This window comes from Aulostomus chinensis, chromosome 14, assembly GCF_037954235.1.
Source record: "Aulostomus chinensis isolate RoL2024-O1b breed Wild chromosome 14, RoL_Achi_v1.0, whole genome shotgun sequence".
Lineage (NCBI taxonomy): Eukaryota > Metazoa > Chordata > Actinopteri > Syngnathiformes > Aulostomidae > Aulostomus > Aulostomus chinensis.
The window spans coordinates 14,957,497-14,982,772 of record NC_141333.1 but is presented as its reverse complement, the minus strand read 5'-3'; the positions used below and the strand labels follow the sequence as shown (position 1 = coordinate 14,982,772).

General features: G+C 40.4%; 3 protein-coding genes across 5 annotated transcripts in view; 2 read left to right on the top strand and 1 right to left on the bottom strand.

Moving 5' to 3' along the window:
* Positions 1-17,713, top strand: part of tpm4a (tropomyosin 4a) — a 23,520-nt gene extending 5,807 nt beyond the window's left edge. The window contains exons 1-8 of one of the 3 annotated variants that reach the window (XM_086225529.1): positions 1,587-2,153; positions 11,420-11,553; positions 12,091-12,208; positions 12,369-12,439; positions 12,531-12,606; positions 13,932-13,994; positions 14,112-14,181; positions 16,415-17,713. In XM_086225529.1, coding sequence (XP_086081655.1) covers positions 2,022-2,153; positions 11,420-11,553; positions 12,091-12,208; positions 12,369-12,439; positions 12,531-12,606; positions 13,932-13,994; positions 14,112-14,181; positions 16,415-16,497 — 747 coding nt within the window. In that variant the 5' untranslated portion in view covers positions 1,587-2,021 and the 3' untranslated portion in view covers positions 16,498-17,713. Of the gene's footprint in view, positions 1-1,586; positions 2,154-11,419; positions 11,554-12,090; positions 12,209-12,368; positions 12,440-12,530; positions 12,607-13,931; positions 13,995-14,111; positions 14,182-15,409; positions 16,395-16,414 lie in introns of those variants that run through there. The other 2 variants (XM_086225528.1, XM_086225530.1) reach the window with 2 other exon arrangements.
* LOC147249878 (small ribosomal subunit protein eS27-like) lies at positions 16,592-19,742 on the bottom strand. The gene is made up of 4 exons (XM_086225533.1): positions 19,242-19,742; positions 18,736-18,844; positions 18,535-18,645; positions 16,592-17,933 (listed from the first exon to the last, which is right to left on the bottom strand). Exons 1-4 carry the CDS (start codon positions 19,245-19,247, stop codon positions 17,905-17,907), a joined length of 255 nt encoding a protein of 84 aa, XP_086081659.1. The 5' UTR covers positions 19,248-19,742; the 3' UTR covers positions 16,592-17,904.
* Positions 19,502-25,276, top strand: LOC147249877 (ras-related protein Rab-8A). Its single transcript, XM_086225531.1, has 8 exons — positions 19,502-20,001; positions 20,524-20,584; positions 21,926-21,986; positions 22,429-22,506; positions 22,622-22,711; positions 22,825-22,890; positions 23,561-23,611; positions 23,730-25,276. The coding sequence occupies exons 1-8, from the start codon at positions 19,878-19,880 to the stop codon at positions 23,817-23,819; spliced, it is 621 nt and encodes a 206-aa protein (XP_086081657.1). The 5' UTR covers positions 19,502-19,877; the 3' UTR covers positions 23,820-25,276.

Sequence of the window (25,276 nt, the reverse complement as noted above, 5' to 3'; positions counted from 1 at the left end):
GGGGGGGGGGGGGGGTTAGAATACCTCCATTAAAGTTATCTTAGAAATAAAGTTCCGAAATAGTCTTCCTTATCTTTTCTTACATGGTCATTTATGGTTAGTGGTAGCAATCACTCCTCTAGCTAATCCTCCTCACCCGCTCCCATTCTTTGGGCTAGGCTAACTAGCAGTTAGCTTTGGGTCTCAGCTCCCAAATGCACACACAGAGGCGATAGAGCACAATCCATCTTATGTCTGGTTCTGGGGAAATTTATAAACTTATTCCCCAAAATGTTGGTGTGTTTCTTTAAAGCTGCTATAATCTCTATATACTTTTCCATGATAAAATAAATAAATAAATGACAATATATAGTGAGATGAAATGATTAATTTACAGAGAATTATGATGAAGCCCCGCAGAGCCTTACATCGTCCTCACTGTTTTGGTTGAAACTGACAACTCTTGCAGTGTCATTTTCAGTCACAGCAGGCGGCTGATTTTTTTTTTTTGAGGAAATAAAAACAAAAAGGGTGCTAAAACCACACTTTCACCTCATTCTCTGCACCAGACATACAGTATGTGGTGACTAGCTGTTGAACATGGAGCATTTAGAAGCTATTTAGCAGATGTAGCTGAAGCAAAATGAATACTGGATTTTCATCACCAGATACTCAACTGAATGATGGTATAGTCAATCAACTTTGATTTAATAATGGTGTGTAAATACTGGATGTGTCAATAGGCAACTGTTTGCTAACAATGTGATTACTTTAACTTGAAAGAGGTGATTTGGCTCTTTCAGTATCTCTTTTAGATATTTAAAGTGCGTTCTCTAATTCAATTTATTTTCCCCAAACTGAAATTCAATATCACTTTTTTGCTTGGCTGGAACTTTAAAGTGCATATAAATATGGAATGTTTTAATTGCATGGTCTACACATGAAAGACAAATACATTAATGTACATTCTTTCAAATATACGCAACAAAACAAATGAAAAACAAGAGCATTTTTATACATAACCACTATTTTGTGACTCCAGAGTGTAGAAAGAGCCAGCCACGTATGTTTAGCCTGTCTAAAAGAGTCCATTTAAGTGTATCCTTTGTCCAGCTTTACGCTCAGTAATCCACACTCTAATATGAGCTAAAAAAAAAACAAATGAACTATTAACATTCTTGTTCACTGAAGTGTTGTTAATTATGGTTATTTTGTTCTCAGCTAAATCAAAGTGTATAGGAATTCAAGTGAGGAATGAAAGTAACAAGTATCTAGCTGCCCTTTAGCTAGCTGCATTTCTCTCGCTCTCTCTCTCTCTCTCTCTCTCTCTCTCTCTCACACACACACACACACACACACACACACACACACACAGTCATCATCATCATCATCACTTCAAAGGATATTACCATAATGGCGTCTTGATCTAAACCTAACCCACCTCTGTATTTATTTACTTTACAGGGACTTGCTTTTCGGTCCCCAAAAGAAAGGCGTGTCCCCACAACATGTGCAATATCTGATAAATATACATGCATACAAACAGAGCGGGCCACGCCCCGCCCCCTCTGACCTCATCATCCTGATCATCTCTCTCCTCCCCCGGCCTCTTCAGTCTGGCGCTCTCCGCTCGTCTCACCGCGCAGCTTTTTTACGCCTCCAACTGCGAGTGTCCGGGACCAAAACTACCACATTCCTGAGGACAACTTTCATCTACTTTTCATTCCGAACGACCGGGAGTAACACTAGGAGAACACCTGGACATTCTCACTTCCTGGTTATATAACTTTTGTTGCACTTGAACGACTCTTTCACATTCCTCAGACGGACATCGCTCTCTCGCCCGCTCTACCACTGAAATCAACGGTTTACGTCACCTTTTTGTTTTTCCCCTTCCGTCTTCTTAAACATTATTTCGTAAAAGAACAAACAAGCAGGAACTTTTACCTTGCGGGTTTTTTTCCTCTTCTTTTCTTTTTTTGCACAACTCAGAAATAGTCTTAACTGTTTATTTTTCACGTGTAGCCTTAAGTAATTCAACAATGGCAGGTGTGAACTCTCTGGATGCTGTGAAGAGAAAGATCCAGTGTTTGCAGCAGCAGGCCGACGACGCAGAGGACCGAGCTCAGGTCCTGCAGAGAGAGCTGGACGCTGAACGGGAGCTCCGAGAGAAAGTGAGACAATCAAATCCTGATTTGTTTTAGGGAGGAGGGGAGGGTGTCGTCGTTTTTTTTTCTTTTCTTTCTCTTTACTCCTTTATGTTTTATCGCTAGAATGTGTCAGATAAGAGTATTCAGGTTTATGGGCTCAGTGAATTCGTTGAATGATTCGCGGGCGTGATTGTGCCACAATGCGAGGCGTTGGTCTCCAATGAAAAAAAAAAAAAGTTTGGATTCCTGCAGGTCTGTGCGCATGCCCAGTCATGTCTGATGTACAGGCCTCGGTAAAACTACTGAGGATAGTGTGGACCACGTAGACGCCATTGAATCTGATGTAAAAGTACTTTTAGTAGTCAAACCAGCTGCTTCGGAGTACATGTCAGTACAGAGGATAGGTATAAGTACATAATCATTATTGTCTAGAGCTGCCTGGGTTTAGACTATTAAGATACATTTTCACACTCAAATTTACAGTCTTGGATGTGGGTTAGAAACGTCCCTACACTGATAGATTGACTTCTTAAACGATACTTTTATTTCTGTTACTGATTCAAGTATAGTAATATGACAGAAAAGTTACCATAAATCCAAAAAGAATGTAAGGTTTTACCTTTTAGCTCCCTGTTATTTCCACTCAATCCAAACTGTCTTATAACATGAATGTGAACATAAACCAATGAGCAAAAGTATGGTTTAACTTAATGTGTGTGTTCCAACTCTTTAGTGTGATATTTCTGCATGTTAGCGTTTGCCTCTTAAAAAAAGTTCAAAAAACAGTAAACCACAACTTGGAGATTTGCTACTTAGTTGTTGAGATTTGGTGTTGAATGACGAGGCGTGTTCCAGTGCTCTTTGGTCAGAGCTTCCCTGACTGACTTGCTCAGTGGCTCTTCAGCAGAGGACAGGAAAGTGAAGGGTGTGGAAAAAAGTTCCATACTGGTTCCTGAATGAGACCTTTGTCGATTTTTATGATTTAAACCCATTTCAACAAATGTCATTTTTACAAGTCTTACTTTTTGGTTTTCAGCTTCTTTGTGTTTTCACAAACTCAAAAAAAAACAACCCAACTTTTAACATGAATATATAACCCAACTGACCAAAATGTGGTTGAACATACTTTGTCTGTCTTTTCTCTTTTAAGTTTTCCAGAAAGTTGTTCCACTCTAAGCAGTTTTACAACATAAAAAAATAAAGTGATACTTCTAGATTGACTCCTTAGGTAATTTTAATTAATCGAAAAGCTGTTTTGAAGTACCTGATAGTATTTAACCAATTCTGACGGTGCCAAAAAAGTGTGGGCTTTATTCTTAATGGTGTGCTCAGTGGCTCAGGAAAATGAAAGTTATGGATTAAAAGTTTTACCAACTGTTATTAGAGATTGGCAAAAATCCACTTTCCTCATTCTGTCTCAGCAGTTGCCCCTCCTACACTGTAATCTATTACATTAGTCAAGTTCCTCAAATGTGGTTTCAGACATGTTGTAAGTGACTCATGCATGAGCAGCCGGCTCTGTCACCTGCCTGTCTCTTGACTCTTAAGCACAGATCAAAGTTTTATTGTGTCGCATTGGACGAGGTCGAAATGGAAGCCAAAATGCTTAGCGGAACAGTAAAGTTGTGGTCCTGACTTGTTTCACACGGCTCTTTTTATGACATATTCTTTAGGGGGGGGGGTAATGACAGGACGAAGAGAGAGACTGAAGGAGAGAGAGAGAGAGAGAGAGAGGGGGCAAGGTGTGGCTCTAAAGATATGGCTGCTGACATGATGAAAGCAGCTTTACCTCTTTGTCACCGCCTACATGCTCAGCCATATTAGAAGAATAGCCAGAATTATAGATGGTCGTCACAAAACTCTAGCAAATGTGATTGAGTTTATACTGTTTACTCCCGCAACCTCATTATAAAGTGGAGGGTGTGTGTGGACGCTTCTGTTTGACCTTGCTCCTTTGAATCTGTTTTTTTTTTTCCCTTCTCTCTACTATGAATTCTTACCGCAGGTAAAAAAATGGAGGAATGGAGTAGGGCAAGATTTGAAAATAGCTACTCTGTTGGGAAGAAAAACAGCCCTGTTTGTGCATGTTTGTTCAGTACTTATCAGCTGCTGATATGAATTAAGCTACTATGTGTGTCACTTCTCAAGTAAAAAGCTGAGTGTAGTGGCCCTGTCAGGCTTTGGAGTCAGAAATGACATGAAACTTGAGAACAAAGAATTATAGTACAGTTAGAATTTTAAAAACATAAAGCATACAAATGAATTCCATTTAAAAAAAAAAAAGAAGAAAAAAAAGAAGCAAAATGAAAGAACTTTTTGACTTTGTTTGAAAGGCAAACTTCAGGAAGTTGTTAATCTCCCGAGTGGAAATGTTACATTTTGTCTAGATTTCTTCCATTTCATCCCTTAATGTGTTACACATCTTGCTCCATTTGCTCATGTAGCTGAATGCAGCGGAGCGCCTGTGTGGCATTGCAGGGTGGCGCGCTCTCATATGTGAATAATTAGGGCAACCTGGAGTTATTCCTTGGCACAAAAGTGCTTTCATTGGAGCGCGCAGAGATGAAAAGAGCAGTCTTGCTGTGTGCATTAAGGTAATGAATCATTGCTTCAAAATGTGGAGGTACAAAGAAAGCAACAGTTGGATGCGTGTCTTTCAAAAAAAATGAAAAGTGATGGTTTAGTGTGTGTGTGACACTTCTGGCTCAATAATGCTTTAACGCTCTGTCAGATTAGAGACAGGACAGAGTCTTGAAATGCTTTGAACTGCTAAGATGTGTTTTATTTCAGGCTCTGATTCTTAATGACTGGCTCAGTTGTCTCAGGAGTTGTGCTTTTGGTGTTTGATGGGTCTGACTTGAGAACAGGGCTGAAAAGAAACATCGAGCTGAACATGTGACCTTGAGAGCTCGGTGAGAGCAGCACTGATAGTTCAGGTATAAAGTAAAACACACATGGTCCTAGAGTTGTCACAAAACATTATATTACTATCAAGCTGGTTAATAATGGATTTTTAGGGCCAATATTGAATTTGCTGAAGAGTGTTTGGAGTATTGAATGGACATTAAAAGAAATTTGAATATATAATTAGATAGATAGATATTGTAATGAGCATTTATCAAATTTTCTAAACATTTTATGGACTGGTTGATTGTGAAAATTAACAATCTGATTAATCAATGATGAAATTAATAGATTAAGTTAACCCTTTTAGCCCACTCTTATGCATTTACAACAGCGCACGTATAAAAAATGGACGGTGTTTTTTACGTATGGAGCGTTTTTGTATTTATCTGTGCAAATCAGACGACATTCACACAGCCGATAAGTAACCTGCGCTGGGAAGTCAGGCTCTAGTAACCATAATGCATGCATGGTTGGGAAGCAGGTTGCCTGGCTGCCCCTCCCAGGATGTAGTCTGCAAACTCTGGTCCAGCACTTCCTGTGCTGCTTCTCTCAACACTTCCTGTCTGTGATGGACAGATAAGTTCACTGAACCGCGAGCTACTACATTCGCTAAACATGAGGCAGAGACGTAAACACAGAAGCAGTGGACAGACACGTTTGCAGTCAGATCTCTTGAAGTGGATTTAACAGTTGATCCAACGAGAATAATCAAGCATTTAACTTCTACAACACTCTTGATGGTCGGCTTATAATCGATGCAGCAGAACCAGAGTTTTCTTTCTTGTCGAAACCTGGTGCCTACATTACCCACAGTACACCTACTGCCAGCAGTTTGGCTTAAGATCTGGGTGTGTTATGCCAATAACGACAAATGTAGCGGAAAGCTTCCAGCCTTATGCAAAGAAAGGCAGCGGCTACAGAGTCCCATCTGATTTTGCCAGTGATGATGTAGTTGAATGACATCACTTAAGGCAATGAATCAGATTTTATGTGCCTTCTCTGGGGGTGCTCACAAAAGCCATTCTATAAAACTTGTTTCATACAAATAATAGTACTTCCTAAGACCTGCAAAAAGACTAATGCGTAAAATCAGTAGAATCATTTATCAGGAGCCCAACTTTCCAATGCTCATCAGCCTGTCAGAATGAACCAAATTTGTCATCCGTCTGCTGCAGTGGGCTTTCTGCTGGGCCTGTGGAAAGAATTACTTCCTGGTTTGACTGTTTTCTTTGGACTTTCTCCCAGGGAATAGCTCAACCTTCCAAATATAACACATGTTGATACATATGCAGTCAGTGGCATTCTGGGGAACACTCCCATGTTGGTGGGTTGTGGCTTAGCTGATTATGTGATTATGTAGGCCAAGGTTGTGGGATTTGGTTCAAGCAAGAGTAGAGTATATCTGGACTGTCTGTGCCAGCAAAGCTAAATTTACTGTACAATTTGTGATGTTTATTGTTCCTCTGGTTACACGAATATAGTTGTGTGAAATGGGATGTTCATTCATATAAAAACAGTACATAAACTACAGATATGTCAACAAACATGAGAACAATCACATAAATTTGAAGGAATGAATCTTGCTCAAGGGGACGAAGCTTTGACAGAACAGAAAATATCATTTTGTGACACTAATAATGGCATGCAGCAGTGTTCTTGCATGTTAAAGCTGTATACTTTGCATCTAAAGCAAGGTCTTTATTTGCATAGTCCTGCATAGGAGCAATGTTCACCCCAACCTGCTGTCATGTAGCAATAGCAGAAATAGGCTCTATCCAGCTAGTATTTCGATAAGCCATCATCATAATTGGTGATGAACCCATGATGCGGTGACGTTGCCCTTACAAACGTACGTTGGGTAAACCATGAGTGGTTCAGGTACCTTATTACATATTCATTTTATATCTTTGCTTCTATTCACCAAAAATAATTTAACATTTTACACTGCAAGTGTTGGTTAAAGCTTGCAGTTTTCAGAGTGTACCTGTAAGTTGCAACTCGCTCTGAGTTTTGTAGAGACTTTAAAAGAGGTAGCAGGCAAAAAGCAGAAGGGGGGGTGCCAACTGAGGTAATTGACAAGCTGAAACCTGCCAATTAATCCAATAAACTAGACAAGGCCTCTGTTTGCAGCCTGGAAATTGTGTATTCAGAGGGAAAAAGCTGGCCCAAACAGTGACCTAATTTGCTGCTTTTAAGAGTGCAAATAAAGTAATTTGTCCTCATCAGAGTAAAATAAGATAATGTACATTGGGACAGGACCCTGGTGCTCAACTCATGTGCTGTCAAAAACGCAGTAATGCAAGAGCACACATCTTTGAGTGACATAAAGTCAACCAGTAGCTGCATGATCTTGAACAAACATGTTTTGAATTGGAGGAAGTAATTCAGTTCTTACCTCTGTGAGAGGTTCACTGTATCACCACCTGAAGGTAGAAGGCACGTTTGGTTTTGTTCAGCTGAACAGAAATGAGGTTGATTTGTTTAATCATTGTGTGTTAGTGTTCATTCATCTTTCCTTTTTTTTTAGTTGGTCCAACACACAGCCAACTGTCACCCTGAAAGAAGTCCATTGATTTAACTGCCAATAAAATAAAACATTTACACGATTCTATTTGAGAAACCACACAATTTAAAGCTATTTTCAAAAAAATGCTATTCAGATTCATGCCAAATCTGAAAACAAAAGGGGACATCCGTCTGAAGTAAAGTTAACTAGATTTCTTTGGGGTGGAGCAATAAACATCTGATCTCTATTCAGCCTGAGTTAAATACTGGAGCCACATCTACTAGATTAGTGTGAGAGTTAACAGACTTGGAGGACTCATTTGTGAAATGCACTTAAGGAGAAATTTGCCTTTAAACACTTAATGGCTTTTGTTGGCCCTCAATTTAGTCTAACAGAAAGAAAGCATATTGTGTACCTCTTGTAACTGTCAATCACCCAGGCTTATGAGGACTTAAGTACTATACACACAGTAGGTGTCAGGAGCAAGGTAAAACAGCTTTACTCAGTGTCTGTCAGAATAAAGTTAAACCAGATAACCTTCAAGTGTGGACGAAACAATTTGTCTAAGAACATTTAATGAATAAGGCCTGTGTTGGCTTGCCTTCATGTTTAATCACCATCTTTTGTATGCTACCTTCCACGACAGGTCATCTTGGACTGTCGTCTGCCACCTTTACCTGCCAGATTTTTATGGGAATGATTAAAAACACACATTCACATTGAGAGTGAGCAGCAATGCCAGGAATAACTTCTCCTGAACCCCCCCAGCAGCATTGTACGGCTCATTAGCCCACTGCCCTGGAATCAGCTGGTAATTAGATTCCTCTTTCACTCGTCCTTGAGCTTGTCTAATACATTCAATACACTCCGGTATTTTTTTTAAGTCAGTCCCAGTTGAGCTGTGCTGTATCTATAAGTCAGGATGTTTATGAGAGGAAATTGACAGCAGTGACTGTTGAGGATCCTCAGTGATGCACTAAGCGGCCCAGGGGACTTGATAAGTAGCACATCAAAGTACTTTTCACCTCGTAGTAATCACTGATGGTATATTTTAAGCTATAGCAGCACAGCTACTTGTAGCATATACATGCTCGCAGCCACAATCGTGCTGATACTCCACCACAAACATTCTCGGCGGCTTGTTTTACCATATAAGGAAGGCGGCGTGCATCCCTGGCAGCCAGGGAATGCAAAGTGGGTGTTAAGGAAGGGGCGTGGTCACAGAGAGATGGAGACTAGCAGCTCTGAAAGAAAGTACAATTAACAGAAGGAAACAAAATGATGTTTGGCAGTACACTTCCTGTCACTTGTTTTTTGAGATCCTTACTGCTTTTCATTCTTCCTTGTGGTTCTCACGTCTCATGAGCTTGAATGTCAAGTCAATTAATTTTGTGCTTACGTGATTTGAAACGCTGCAGAATGGTATGTCGATGAAACATTAGAATCAGGAGCAGCAGGAAGAGCTCAGCTTCTCTTTCTGGAAATTGCTCAATGATTAAGAAGCATGAGTGCTATATGCGCTCAAGTTTTTTTTTTTTTTTTCCTAGACACAAAACCATCTCTATGTGTCTGAGAGGATTCCCCCTCTCTGATTGTGGAAGTCTGGTGACTGATGGACACACACGTTTCATTGTGAGTGTCGATATATCGATATATTCCTAACATATCGATGTTAGCAAAGGTTTTGTGTTGGTGTGCTGCCTGACAACAAATGTTTAACTGGGCAGGAAACTTTGCCAGTTGCTAGCTGGTAATTATGTGTGTTTGAGAAAGGCAAGATTAAGAGAACGACAGTTTGTTTGCTGTGTGTGTGTGTGTGTGTGTGTGTGTGTGTGTGTGTGTGTGTGTGTGTGTGTGTGTGCGTGTGTGTGCGTGCGTGCGTGTTATGTGTAAGTGCATTACAGTGTCTGATGTGCCCGTGTAGTGACCTAAACCTCATGAAAAGCATGCTTGTTTGCACAAACAGTATTCTTCACAGCACATTGCCTCTCTCAGGATTCAGGAAGTGAGCGTTTCTGTTATTTCAGGTTCCACTTTAATTCACTTTCATGTCAACAGATGTAAAACTGTGAGAGACATTGCAGATGGGTTTTTAAGATCTTGACCTGATTTATGACTTTTCATTCATTCTACTCTTGGTTGGTTTTTCTTATCAACCCCTGGCTGTTTGTTGTGAGTGGCCTCCCTAGACAGTGGTGGGTGCAGTAGGGCAGGACCGAGGAGAATAAAAACCAAGACAGAGAGAAAGAAAGGTGGAAAGACTGACTTGCTCCAACATAGTCAGCAGTTTAAGATGACATGGAGACAACACGGAAAAATCTTAAAAAATAAAAACAAGGCTTATGTCTGCTGCCACGAAGCAGGAAACCATGCTTTCATTTCCTGAAATATTGAGTGTATGACAGAATGGAAGAGCGGACTGGAATAGAAATCTCTCAACACATTTAATAACCCGTCTCCACTGAGCTTACTGGGCTCTTTTCTCGTCTCTGCGGTGTCTACTTTACTGTTCATGCCAGTTTCTCTTTGTGACTTTATCTGTCCGTATGTGTTGCAGAATTACTGTGCTACCTACCTGCAACAGAGTGGACAGGCTGTTGATCTGACTGGCAAACTGACTTCTGGACTGAATAACTAGCTAATGAGTCACTGACCTACTAACTGCTGCCCTGCAACGGTGTTCACTGAATCTTCGTCTATGAATTTGTCAGCTGCTCTGTTTCCGGAGTTGAGTAGTAAAGTTCAGTACTTGAAGTTTCATGAAATTGTTCACTGTTGTAACGTTTCAAAAGTGCAGTTATTTTTGTGCAACTTGATCGGGCTGATTCTAAACATGCTAACAGTAAAGTGCCTGTCTTTGCTTGAATAGGTCTCCTTGGAGATAGAAGATTGATGATCTCCCTGGCCAACTCAGAGGAAATGCCTATGTAGTTACTATCAATTTCCTTTCTTTCAGCCTTTGTTTACGAGGGCACATGAGAAGCCCCTTTTCCTCACTACTTGGCCCATGTATACATACAAAGTAATTGGATATTGACTTTGTTTTTTAATGAACTCCCACAAGTATTAAAAACTATTTCATAGTCCTGCAAGGAGGTTCTGCTTCTACAGATGTCAAACAGCAACCTCCATCAGGCATTAAAACTCATCAATTGGCCCTTTTCATTTGGACTTTTCATTGCAAATTAAAACAAATGTAATAAATAACATCAGTTATGGTCTTGTTCCATTTCACCGGCCCAGTCCTGGCATCCTGGCCCAAACGAAGTGGCTGTGACAACTCAAAAGAACGGTGATAATTTTGAGATCACTCTGTGCACCGATGGCCCGTGAGAATGGGATTCTCAGGCAGCCAAGTGCTATTCATGTAGACTCATTCATGCTGTGGTTCAGAATGTCATTGAAATAACGTACTGAACAACTCCAACTAGATCCCTGTTGCAGGATCATGTATTGAAATATAGCAGATACCTTTTTGCAGAAGAAAGTTGGGAAATGTCACGAGGTTCAAACAAACTAGAAAACAGGTGAGTTATCAGTGACGATCTGCTTGCCTCCTGATGACTCTGCGACAACAGGCCTTTCAATGTGGTCGTCTTGATATGACGGTGTGTTTGCACATCCACACAAGTTATCACAATTGTTGATTCTTACAGTCAAAATAGTTGGCTTTTCTTTTGTTGTTCAGCTCTCCTTTGTGTCTGCTTTCCAAGCTGTGGATTCTTCTCAACTTCCACTGCCCTCATCGTGACTTTTCCCCCCTCCTCCTGATTTATTGAGTGGAACAAGGCAGATGGGGAGCCCATCTTGTATTATTTAAAGTTGAAATGAATGAATGACTAACTTTATCTTTCTGTGCGCTCTTGTTTTCTCTCAGGCTGAGGGGGATGTAGCAGCTCTGAACCGTAGGATCCAGCTGGTGGAGGAGGAGTTGGACCGAGCACAGGAGAGGCTGGCCACGGCGCTGCAGAAACTGGAGGAGGCCGAGAAGGCCGCAGATGAAAGCGAGAGGTTTGTTTCTTTAACATGAAGCAGCCATTCATCTTGCTATGACACCTCCAGTAGTAGGTGCAGCCTGTGGCACAGAGGAACAAGTTGAAAGCTTTCTCAGAGGTCTAACATGCTAGCATTGTGTTAAGATGAGTTTCATTCTGACCAAATATCTATTCACCGTCTGCTGAGATGCAGTCAAACTTCCCCCAGAATATTCAGTTTTGAGGACATGAATTTAGCTCATTAATCTTTCAACGGCAGCGAGACTATATCAACAAAGCTATAGATATACAAAGAAATAATTAGTGCTATAATGTTTTGTCTATCATCCCGCTGTCTCACAACAATTGATGTTAAATGTGTGTTGTCAAATATTTATATAAATCTCTACCTAAATGGTCACCTGGAGCCTAGATGTGTAGAGGACGTCATTGCTCTAAAATGATGCCTTTTACCCACAATTCTATGTTTTGCCTTAATCATCACACAACAATTTGAAACATTTTTTTTGTCCATTTGGAAAAAATGGCGTCATTTCTGCTCCTGTTCAATCAGAGGAATGAAGGTGATAGAAAACCGAGCGATGAAGGATGAGGAGAAGATGGAGATTCAAGAGATGCAGCTGAAAGAGGCAAAACACATCGCAGAGGAGGCCGACCGCAAATATGAAGAGGTGAGACTGACAGTGGGAGCTGGTGAATAGTGAGACTGACATTCTTAAACTGGATCACACTCCACTCTGGATTTTCTAGTTTTTGATCGGGGGAGTCTGTCTCTCGTAATAGTTCTGTGCTTTAAACCTCTCTTCATCGATCACGCCATTTGTCCTCCAGGTGGCTCGTAAGCTGGTGATCCTTGAGGGAGACCTGGAGAGAGCTGAGGAGAGGGCTGAGCTCTCAGAATGGTAAATTCAGGGATCACTCAAATGCAAATACTCCAGTGCACATGTGCCCTTGCCTCACCTGTGACCAAAACATGTCTGAATATCTCCACAGTAAAGCCAGTGACCTGGAGGAGGAGCTGAAAAATGTGACCAACAACCTGAAGTCCTTAGAAGCCCAGTCTGAGAAGGTGAGTTGTTAGTTTTCAGCCACATCTGTCCCTCCAGATGTGAGACTGATTACAGAAGAACGGCTACAATATATCGTCCTTTGTTAAGGTGGTGTCATAGGGCAACTTTTTACTATATTAAGAGGCTATGCTGGGCCACAGCTCACATACACTGGGTGTTAAATTCCTGTTTTACACGTCACAGCTTGACATGTATTCTTTTGTAAGAAAGACAAATTTGTCTTTCACACTATGTAACCAAACCAAGAGACTTTTGACTCCATTGAAGCTCCAAGTGAAAGGGATGAGGAACTGCCTCATAGACACCACTGTTCCATGAAACCAGGACTAAAGATGCCGCTTACTTCACTTGGTGAATTTCCTACTTTTTTTTTTTTTTTTGAAAAAATGGAGGCAGTCTCACTGACGGTGTGATATCGCTACTGTGGAAAGACCAATTGTGCACGGCTTGGATGGACAGTGACTGTCACAACATTTTTCCTGCCAAACTCAACTAAATCTAATCAAGATGCATCAGCGGTCAAATGTAATTTTCTTATTGTATTATGATGATTGTGACGGCTGTATCAAGGGCTGCACCTGGCCTCCACTTCCTGTATCCTTTCATTTGGGCTGTTCTCATGGCTTGGCAGGCAGTAATTAAAGTTAAGAGGGATACTGCATCACCAGAGTAGTGTTTCAGTGCACCTCCATCGTGATTCTGTATCATTAGACTCACTTACAACCTGCTTATTTTCTTTCTGGGGTTGTTAAGATCAAAGCCTGAATGTTATCAAGAGTGAAGGCCTCAAATGTTTGTTTAAAAAAACCCCACCTCCAAACACATGATGCATATAACACATCCCCTAGATGAAAAAGTGAAATGTGTTTTACTGTGTGATCCCCATGTGAACTAAAATGTATTTTAGTCAGCCTAATTTGGCGGATTCCAACAACAGACTACTGGTAAAACATAGCTCAGGTGATCAGCCACACATGTTCACACATGTCGATTAATGGCTGCTCTAGGTGTTCTAGGAAATATGAGCCCGTAGAGACCTGCAGCACGTTCACCCGCAGGCACAAGTACCACAGCCTGGCAGGTTGCACCACATGACTGCTTGCTTTTGTTTTGTTCCATTTATGGTTTGCATCACAGCAGGAGTTGTCAGGCCAGGCAAACGCCTTTCCTCCTCAGTGCCACTACTCCCTTTTGGAGGGTGTGGTGCCAATTATATTGTGTGTGTGTGCGTGTGTGTGTGTTCTCTCATATGATGATCGTGTGTTTGTTAAAGCAGCTTGTATGTATTTCACTTCTTAGTGATGTTATTTCTGTTGCTCAACAGTATTCAGAAAAAGAGGACAAGTATGAGGAGGAGATCAAAGTGCTGACTGACAAACTGAAGGAGGTGAGACGCTGATGATTTTTAATGTACTGCATGTAAGTCAGTATTGTTTCATATAAACAAGAGCAGCTAACATGGCGAACCTACTGCATCAGCACTCACACTTTGTGTTCCTGTCAGGCTGAAACCCGTGCAGAGTTTGCAGAAAGGACAGTGGCCAAACTGGAAAAATCCATTGATGACCTGGAAGGTATGAGTTCGCCCCCTCTCCCATGTTGTAAAACACGTCGTTTTGTGTTATAGTATACATTTTAAATGCAGAGAGACAAAAGAAATTCAATTAATCAGCAGCATTACTGGTCTTTTTGACAGTCTGTCACCTTAAATGGATAAATCATCTGCACCTTTAGGGCCTGTGTCCACCAAGTCGTTATTGTCCTGCTGCTGGAGTGTCTTTTCTGTTGTATTCGGTGGGAGTGCCTCACTTTTCACCAGTGCTGAGCATCTTTTCTGTGCATAACTACATTGAATGTTCATCACAGAGTTAAAAATGTTCTGGGTATATCTGGGTAAAATGCTGCCTTCCTGAGGTGCTACTTTTTAACCAAGTCAGTTGCTTTTGGGGAGGAGCGAGACAAATACCACATAGACGAACTGTCACATTGGTCTTGTTCCTGGTGCTGATCACCAGCAGAGGAGCTCTTGAGCCATTTGATTGTACTCATAAAAACATTTCCTTACCCACAAAATCTCATGAACCCACTCAGACCGTCTTCTTTCTCTGTGTGTTCAGATTTTATTCCGCTCAGAGCAAGGATGGGAGGAAGGACCCTATGCTGACATTATTTACCTCTGCGGAGGTTCCGTATTGTAGCAACCAAACGCTGTCGCCAAAGTGCCAGTTTCAGCTAAATAGAACACCTTGATGGACACGTGGCCTTAGTGAGGACCTCTCTTGGGTCAGCAGCTTCCTTTAATTTTGATCGATGTGCAGCTAAAAGTTTAGTTTGACATCGATCCCAGAAGCAGCGTCCTATTTCAGAAACACTGGAAATATTTTCTTGTGGAAAGGAAAGCCCAAATCTACGGAAACTCCTTAGCTAAGACAAGTTAATAAAAGACCCTTGTCTCTGAAGGGCAGCTGCTCCGTGTGGCTGCAGAGGACAGAATGTGCTCAGATGTTTATGTCAGCAATATTTAGCCAAAACACATGCAGAGTTTATTTGATCAGTTTTATACAACATTCAAGGCGGGTTTGAGGCTCACCCAGGGAAAGAGTCGAGCTTTATTAGACATGCAGTGGTCTTTCTTCCAAGCATTTCTGCATCTTTAAAAAGACTGACCTATTTTTTTGTCTTCTCCTTCCTCCCTCTGCTCCTTGCCTCCATCTGTCTCTGTGCCCTGTTTTCTGCCTTGTCTGTGTCGCTGCTGTCCTTGACACCTGCCTACTGTACGTCCTGTCGACCTCTGACCTCCAGATGAATTGTATGCTCAGAAGCTGAAGTACAAGGCCATTAGTGAGGAGCTGGACCATGCCCTCAATGACATGACCTCTCTGTAGTTGCTCTGCTGTGTTTCGCTCCTCTGTCTGTGGATCCATGTGCCTTCTCTCCATCCAATTATGCAACAAATGAATTAAAATCTTTGTCTTTTCCTACTTAGCAGCTGTTTTCTCTCTATCCTTGATTGATCATGGTTGTGTATGTGGGTAAAACAAAATATTGCAATATAATATCGATACACTGGCACCAAACATTGATATTCTTATATCAGCAGATGGTGTTTTAAACTACCCCCACCATCCCTCTGCATTTTGGCAAGTTTATTATAAAATGCTGTGATGAAATTTTTTGACATTGTCATTTCCTTCTAAACTGACCACAGTGCAGTATAACGGTACATAATTCCTGCTTTTTAGAGGTATTTCCTTTTTTTTTTCCAAACACATGAACAGAATTATTGTATTGTGATATCAGTATCGTGACCTAAGAGTTTTGTTAGTGTCAGTGTGTAGTTGATCTGTGCTCTACGTGTTTATATGGTGTAAACGAGTACATGAAAAACCCCTCTTACTAGATACAGACTGTCCATCTAAAAAGATCAGAAGGTGAGATTTAGTTTTTGTGTGTTTGAATCTTTCCCCTTTCACCCTTTAAAACCCTTCAACTGTTTTGCAACTCAACCTATTTTGGTGATCTGTGCTGTATCTGTGACTCCACGTTTAAACTTAGCTCCACTCTTTATTCTAACAGTCGTCTTGGCAGAGAATCAGTCTCCTCTCAGTGCATGAAAGGCACAGCAGCAGTGTGGTTGAACGTTTTGCATGTGGCACAGTAAACTTCACTAAAATAGTAATGGAAAACATCTGTTCAAGATGAGCATTTGCTGTGCGCTTCAGCAAAAAGGGATGCTGTCTGTTGCGTGAGCATCGTTATTTGCTTATTGCTGAGGATTCACCTTTTTTTTAATCTTTTTTTTTGCAGAGAAATTATCACATGCCAAAGAGGAGAATCTGGGTATGCATCAAGTCCTGGACCAGACCCTGCAGGAGTTAAACAGCTTATAAACACACAGAAAGAAAGAGAGAGGATGAGATCGTCATGCAACATTCCATTAAATGTTCGACTCCATTCCACATATCCAGCAGTACAATCTCTGTGTAAAAGGGGATTAACTCAATGCTTGTCCCATGTTTTTTTTTTCTAAGGCACAACTTCTTTTTTTTTTTTCTTTTTTTTTAATAATGGGAAGTCATTTTGAACCCATAGCTTCTCTCATATCTCCGGCTGTGATATCAGAAATGAATTTTGACCACTTTACGATACATACCAAGAAATTAAAGATTCAGCGGCAGAAATTCACATTTTCATGTGCGCGCGTCTGTCTGATTATTGTTAAGCTACAGACCCCATTCGGTTTTACTCAGTCTGTGGTAATGTGGCTCTGCAGTGCCACCCAGTGGTGATATGAAGGTAGTTCTTTACTCACACTCTACCACCTGAAGAGGATACAGGTTTAACAGACTTCCAGTGTCTGTTTGAGCTGTGTCCTGCAAAAAAATAAAAACAAACACCCGCACGGTGGCCAAATAGACAGGTAACCTTAGGGACGATGTTATTAATACCCACAAGTAGTGGCACGAGATACTTAGTGATTTCTGGCTTCTGTTTTCAATTAGAAAGTAATCAACACCAATCTGAGGCCTACAAGACGACTATGAACTGAATATTGACTTAATTCTGTTCCTGTGGTGAGAATTGTGCCCTTGTGCAAATCTAAACTACAACCGTTTCTTTAGCTTGACCTGACTATTGACACCATCTGTATTGTCATAATGTAGCCATTATTATGGTAGAACACGATTGAGTTAAACACCAAACCACTGGAAGATCTGTCAAGTTGGATCCACCATGGATACTTTATTGTATATAGTAGACGAATGTTAGGTATGTGAGAAGTTGTATTGCTTTTTTTTTTTTTTTTTTCTGTTTCACCACTTCATTATGCCAGGGGAACTCTGAAGACCAAAGAACACACATAATGACATACAATAAATTCTTTCAAGTGTTTTATTATTTTGTTGTGATGGTCATCATGGTTTCATCTCATGTCTGGACCATGAAGAAGAATGCCTCAAATTTGATCAAGAACTTTTTTTTTGGGAAATATTTCATTCACCAAACCCCTCTATTGTCACCTAATAAATGTTTTACAGAAATGATTGATTTTTGACTTTTGTGTTTTTGTTTTTTTTTCTAATGCTTAAAACCCTTAAAATACACCTCATTCAGAGCATAGAAATGCACGTAGGACTCCTCATGTAGGGTTTTTTTCTTCCCCGTTAGCCCCGTCAGGAGGAGGAGTACAGGACTCCACATTATCAAGATAGAAGAATGTGCTTTGGAACAATCAGTGACAGTGTCGGTCCAACTTATTGATCAGCGGTCCATGATGCCGCCCATCACGTTTCAGCTCAGGAGATTTTCCTCCTGAAGGCACATCCTAGAAGGAAAATAAACTTTTAAAAATCGTCATGCTAGGAAACCTCAAAGGAGAACATATAACTAAAGCCTTGAGGACAGTCACATCTTTTATCATGACATCATCCATCAATCAAACATTAAGGCTGGGTACTTGAAAGGGCATCACAATACACGAGTCACGATAGGAACTGACCATGATATATTACAATAGGGTGTAATACACATCGTGATACTTAATATAATTTAATAAAGTTTTGAAATATGGAGCTGGAAATACAACCTGCAGTCTGCTACCTGGGTAGTCTAAACATATACACCATTCTGGAAAAATCTGAGTTCAAACAATTTCTTTTAAAATATTCATTTATGAGAACAATATCAATTTGTGCACTGTCAATGAATAAACTGAAATGTAGCTGTCATAATACACTGAAAAATAAAAGTGCATTTACAGTCACTCACGGAACAGCAATAATAATATAGAACATGCAATGGTCAATATACGATTGAATCATGATATATTGTCACATCATTACTAGGTGCTGGAATATCGAGACGTGTTTATAAAAAAAATGGATATAAATAAACTTTGAAAAAAAACTGAGTTCCGAATTTCTCACCTGCAGTTAGTTTGCATTTACCGCCTCGAGGCCGGCAAAGAATTAAAGAGCAGCCAGCACACGGCACCACTGTCTGGGCATGGCTGAAGACGGTGGTGATCCTGTAGCAGCCTGGAGAGAATTTAATGACGATCATCACATCGTACAAAATGAATCGATGATATCACCAGCCAGCAGCAGATGCCCCCCAGCCTGACCTACCCATGCATTTCACATCCATGAAGTAGGAGTTGGGGCTTTGGACAAGCCTCTTCTTCTTGTGTCTTCCCCTCTCTTCAGCAAGACGAGGGTGCATTAGATCCTTAGCCAGCTGTAATTAAGAGCGCAAAATGTGGTTTCTTTTCCCATCATGTATTTTTTTTGTATTAATTATCTGCATTGAAAATGCATCAGTGATTTGTTAATGTTGTTATTGACGCCCCCTACGGTCTGATGATTGAAGTGCTATTCTAAAGGGAGTACACAGACAAGTCCAGACAAGTCCCCGTATCTTTGAATCACCGTTCAGATTATTGAAACATATATGACTATTTTATTGGGCAAATTCACGCAGTATTCCTGTTAACGATTTGCTCAACAAACCTCTATCTCTCTGTTTTCATGTAATTTTATATTCAGTTCATAAGGTGAATAAAGTCAATATTTGTTACTGCAGCTTCTTGCAATCGAAAACGTCTTCTGCAAAAGAAAAAAAATATTTCACTTACGGGCATCTTGCTTGAGTTGCTCTTTGTCCGCGGTAGATGCTGTAATATGTACCTGTCGTTCAACTGCGCCTCTCTAAATATCAACTGTTACCTTCACTTAGTTGTTGCGATGCGCGTTACAGTTGAGTACCGGGACAGACCGAGCAGGCGGAGTCTCCCGTTCCTAGGATCCACAACCACCAATACCAGCCGCCCTGGTTCATCTATTTGATCTATATTTACTGCCATAATGACTCGCGTGAGCGATACAAAACAGGAGTCAAATAAGTCTACCGCCACCGATTTATGTTGTTTAGAAAGCTGAAATACAGTATGCATCCTACGATTTAATGGTATTCTATTTTTTGAATACGTTTCATTGTGCGCGCTTTAATTATGATATTGTCACACATAGGAAAAATCTTGCGTCTCCTATCGGTTGAACAAGAAACACTTGCTATTTCTATCCCAAATGACATATTTTGAAAACCGCTTTCAGTTCGTACAACCGTAGGAAACCTAGCAAACCAGGGGGACTTCCGGAGCCACGACGACAGAGAAGAGTGACAGTTCATTTATCCAAAAGGCATCTGACGGCGGTGACGTCTTCTTCTTAAGAACGGGCGGGATATCCGCAGTAGTAAGCTAGCTAATAACATGGCGAAGACTTACGACTACTTGTTTAAACTACTTTTAATCGGCGATTCGGGCGTCGGAAAGACCTGTGTGCTGTTCAGATTTTCAGAGGACGCCTTCAACTCAACGTTTATCTCCACTATAGGTAGGTACAATTCGAATCTTCAGTGTCGTCTTGGCCGACAAGTGATACAGGAGCAGCCCATCCCGTCATGCTAATTCGTTGCTAACTTTTTTGGCTAGCATTCATCTTGTAGTAGCTAGCCAGGAAGCAGCCCTGCCGGCTTGTTATAGGGACTTTTCTAGAACCGCTAACGGCATTTTAACAACTAAACATGAATTTAAAGCCCCCCTGACTGTAACTTTGTAATATCACCAACCTTCCGCGGTGACTTAAGTTATAGTCAATCTATTTATTGGCCGTAGTGATCTGAGCCAACAAGCTAAAGCTGTATGTGAGCTCGCTAGCTAACTTGCGTGTATGTCATTTTTCATACGAGCAGCTGCCTTCACTTCGCACTCTTGGCTAACATAACAGAAAGTACAGCTGGATGTACTCGATTTTACGGTCATCCATTAAAGCAACTTCAGTTAAGAATATATATGATACATCTATTTGTTGTTGTTAAATTGATGGTGTTTTATTTTTTTTTTGTTTTCCTTTTAGGTATTGACTTTAAGATCAGAACAATAGAATTAGATGGGAAGAAGATCAAACTACAAATATGGTGAGACGGTCACAAGTCAAACTGTAATCTCAGAGTTTAATGAAATTACCTCGCAAAATGTTGTGCTATTTATTAAAGATGTTTTTTTTTTAAACTAACCCTCCAACGTTACAATGTCTAAGTTTAAATCAACGTGTTTTCAAGGAGCCTTAACATATACATTTGCCTTTTGCCGATGTGTTTTTCTAAGAGGTACTCTGCCATTTCGTGGTAAATGTGTGGACTGTTTAATACAGTTGAGTACTGACGCAGTTTGTAGCTTCCTGAGTTGTCTAAATTGAATCAACTCCTAGACAGAGACAACACAATGATTGTGACTGTGCTCCTTATTTTAATTCTGCTCAAGATCATAAAGTGGTAGGGCTTTTTTTCCTTGTCTTATCTTGATACAGTGAGGAGATTATGACAAACTAGCACATAAAAATTTGGTTAATGTCACATTAAATATAATCTGTACCACTCTACTTGGCCTAAGACACTTCTGTACCATGGTTCAACTTTGCAGCACTTTATGTGGTAGACTTTGTGGTTTCCTTTCTGTTGCTATAGCAACAACACCAGCTCTTAGTCAGAGTCAGTCCTAAATACTAGATGAGGGTTTTTCCTTAAAATTGACATGACTACACTAGTGTCAGTAAACAGTTACTATATTAGAGCTGCTTTCTTATATTTTAAAGAAGACTGAATGTTTGTGGTTTGTTTCCTGGATCAGTTCTTTGTATTGATGTCTCAAATGGATCGTATCATGCACACACATCCTCCTCACTTTGCAGCTGTCAGGCTGAGCAGTGACAGTGAGACATTGTGGTTTTCAGCTCATTCATTGAAGCTGTGTGGCTGAGCATCATTTGGTTGGTGCCAATGGTTAAAAAACAAAACAAAATGGCAAATAGTTCAAGTAACAAATAGATGATCAAAGCAGTGCAGGACCATACCGGTGTGTCATGCAATTTGTTTAGATATTGCTTTCATAGAAACGAAACGCCCAAGCACAGACCTCTTTCCGGTTCTGTGAAGGCGACTCATCTCTCTAGCACAGTGCTGTGCTTCACAGTTAGGGGGAAAAAAGAACGCATGTAAGACACAGGGCTGTAGACTTGGGTCATAATGGTCATAATGGTATTCAGTCGACAGCAGAATTTTGCTGCTGGAATGATGAGGGCAGTACGGGTGTTTGAAAAGAATTCACATGCTTTAAATCATGAGGAAGTATGGCGCTTAATACTGTAGAAGGTTGTTATTCGCCACTCATGTTCATAATGTTGTTGTTGTTCTCTTTTCTTCTTGAATGTGAACAACTTTCACAAAATGTGTCCACCAAACATGAATGTCTCCGTGCAGGGATACAGCAGGACAGGAGAGGTTCAGGACAATCACAACAGCCTACTACAGAGGAGCCATGGTAGGTTTCTGTCCGCTTTATAGATCACAACACGAGACGTGTGCGAAGTGGTTCTGGCCATCTCAGGTGTGAGCACCACAGTATAATAACCATATTTTTTTTTAATCTGGTATACATGGCTGGGAAATTAGAGGTGTGCTCAGTAAATTGTGTTTATGTTATTCCAGTTCTAGTCAGACTGGATGTCCATGTTTGCATGTTTCACTTCTGTTTCTACTTCTACTATTGCTTTTGTATTCAAGCACATCATTTTAATTTAAGTCATACTATGACTTAATCCATCACTAATAAAAGCGGACATCAACAGCAGAATATAAATTTAAACTTTTTCATTGAACTAATGAAATTATGTAATGAGTGCCATTGTTGCCTGGCTGCTCAGCTGTCTTTTTTTGTGTGTGTGTGTGTTGTTTTGTTTTGTTTTTTTTTGTCCTCTGTCCAGGGCATCATGTTAGTCTATGACATTACCAACGAGAAGTCCTTTGACAACATCAAGAACTGGATACGAAATATAGAAGAGGTAAAGCATAATGTTAATGCTTCCTGGAGGTGGAGCTGCTGGCATCTGACTGTAACTATGGCTGTTTCCTTCTTATTGAGTACTGACCCATCCTGTGACAACTTCCTGTTTGCAGCATGCCTCAGCAGATGTTGAGAGGATGGTTCTTGGGAACAAATGTGATGTCAATGACAAGCGACAGGTGTCTAAAGAAAGAGGAGAGAAGGTGGGTTGATAAATCAATGACGGGAGAACTTGAGTAGCGCAGACAAGAGCATCTGTGCTTGCCCTTCTAGGCCCGAGTACTGACACTACTTCTCTTTTTCTTTTCTTGGTTAGCTGGCACTGGAGTATGGAATCAAGTTCATGGAGACGAGTGCAAAAGCGAATATCAATGTGGAGAATGTAAGTTGACACTTTTTTACTGTGACTGAAAGTTGAAATTAGTTTTTTGTCTGGTGTAGAACCTTTGGCCAAAAGGTGCAGTGGAGCTTATTTTGTGTCTTTGTGGTAAGACATAAACTCCTTTTTTAAAAGAATAAAAGCTACTGTGCATATATTCAGCTTCACTATGGTAACAAAAAATATGTACAAATATCTTTTTTTTTTTCTGTCATGATTGTAAATGAAAGGATCTGCTTCAGCTGTAATACATCATCAAGCTAAATGTCGGTCTGCATAGAGGTCCACCTAATTTTAATGATCGTGTTCAAAGATGGCAAAAATCCTCTATCAGTCAATCTGAACCCTAATTTTTTTTTTATTTTTTTTTTTTTTAGAATTCCCATGCAAACAAAAAGAAATTTAAAGAAACAAGTTGTTTTCATCATTTTAAGTTCCAGATCTCTATTAACTCTCGCCCTCCATGTCTGATAGCTCGAAGTGATACATCATCAAACTTGCAGACTTCATGAATGATCTTGAATAACACTTGTTGATGAGTGAGAACACCTCCGCTGGTGTTACTGGTTACAACTGACCCTGACATTTGAAAAAAAAAAAAAGGAAAAAAAAGCGGTGTTCTCACCGTCTTCCATTGGTGTGCTTTCACTTGATGACCTTCTTTTGCCTGCAGGCCTTCCTAACCCTCGCCAGAGACATCAAAGCAAAAATGGACAAGAAGCTGGTAAGGATACAGGAAAGTAGAGGTCTTCATGAGAGCATCTACAGTGTCAGCCTGTTGCTGTGGTCTTACTTGAATGCGATCTCTGCTTGTTTGTTTTGTGTTGTTTTTTTGTTTTTAGGAGGGCAACAACCCACAGGGCAGCAGTCAAGGAGTAAAGATTACAGAACAGACCAAGAAGAGCAGTTTCTTCCGCTGCACGCTCCTGTGAGGAGACGGGAGCGTCGGCATCCACCATCGCCTTAACTATGTCCCCCACTGGACACAACTGGACAGAGCAAACTCTGATCTTTCGTCACTTGTCTTCCTCCCTCTCAACTGATTGTCCGGTGTGTATCTATTGTAGGAAAAACAAAAACTTTTTTTTTTTTTTAAATTTTCACCCCCTTGATTCACCAGTCTTCCCTTCCTAGCAGTGAATTTAATTACTGTTACATACTGTACTAAATCTAACACACTCCTCCTCCGATTGATTCCACGCATTTTATTGACTTTTAAGGACCGCCCCCTTGTGACATGCTAAAATAAACGAACAAACCTTACTGCCAATAATCATTTTAGCTTTTTGAAAGTCATTTGTCTGGTGAACCCTCAATCCTTTTTGTTCCTTCTGATCAGACTCAGCTCAAAGTGTACTTCCATTATAGGCTTTACTGTTCCGACGGGCTTCCTGATTTTAGTACACAACAGTCAAATAATGAAACGTGTCTCCAAGGTGATGTGAGTACAATCCCAGCACTGGTTTTTGGAACTGTAGTACTACACGTGTGTAGTTACTCGGTGGCCATCGTTGATAAATCACCATATGAAACGGCATTGCCAGCTCATATTACTCATCATATCAACACTGGGATTTTTTTGTTCATATATACACACGCACACATTTTTATTTATATATATTATATTTTTTTATATATATATATATAAATAAATAAAAAAAATGTGTGTGTGTGTTCTCTGTCCACTTTGTTGTGTCTGTCTGTTGATTTCGGAGACATTCCATTCCTTTTGTGAACTCTTTAATGTGCAATGTAATGTAAATGGAGCCCAGAATCTTGTCTCTTGTGAGTATTTGCAGGCTGGGTCTATGACTGTGCGTTTCTGTTGACGACACAAAGATTCCCTCTGTTGCTTTGCTGAACATTTTTTGGTAACGCAAGGCATTGGTCGGAGAAAGTGAGGTAGAGGATTATTCGATGTACTTCAACTGGTGGACTAGCAAAACCGAACTCTTAACACCTAGCAGCACAGAGGGGGTCACAGCCAGAATTCAAATCATTGTTTTATGCATTTATTGGACTTCTTACAGTTGACGGTTCCACGAGGGGAACACGACTGTTCTCTGGGCCTTTGATAGGGGCTGTGCTGTAGCAGTATTTATGGAGCGAAACAAAACATAGCACCAAAATGATAAAGTGCCCTTTTATGTTCTTATTGCTTATGCACTTTTCCTGTGTTCTTTTCTGTAAAAAAAAAAAAAAAAAAAAAGAGGAAAAAAAAGGATCATTTTCAGATCAGTTCTTAACTTTTGTTTATTGCAAGTCTTAACTGAAAGTGTAAACATTCCTCCACATGTTTTCCATATAACCCATCTGGGCTTCCTAAACATCTGAGCACTGATAATGGAGAGGAAGAGGGCCTGTTATTGAGAGACGAACTTTCCCCCCT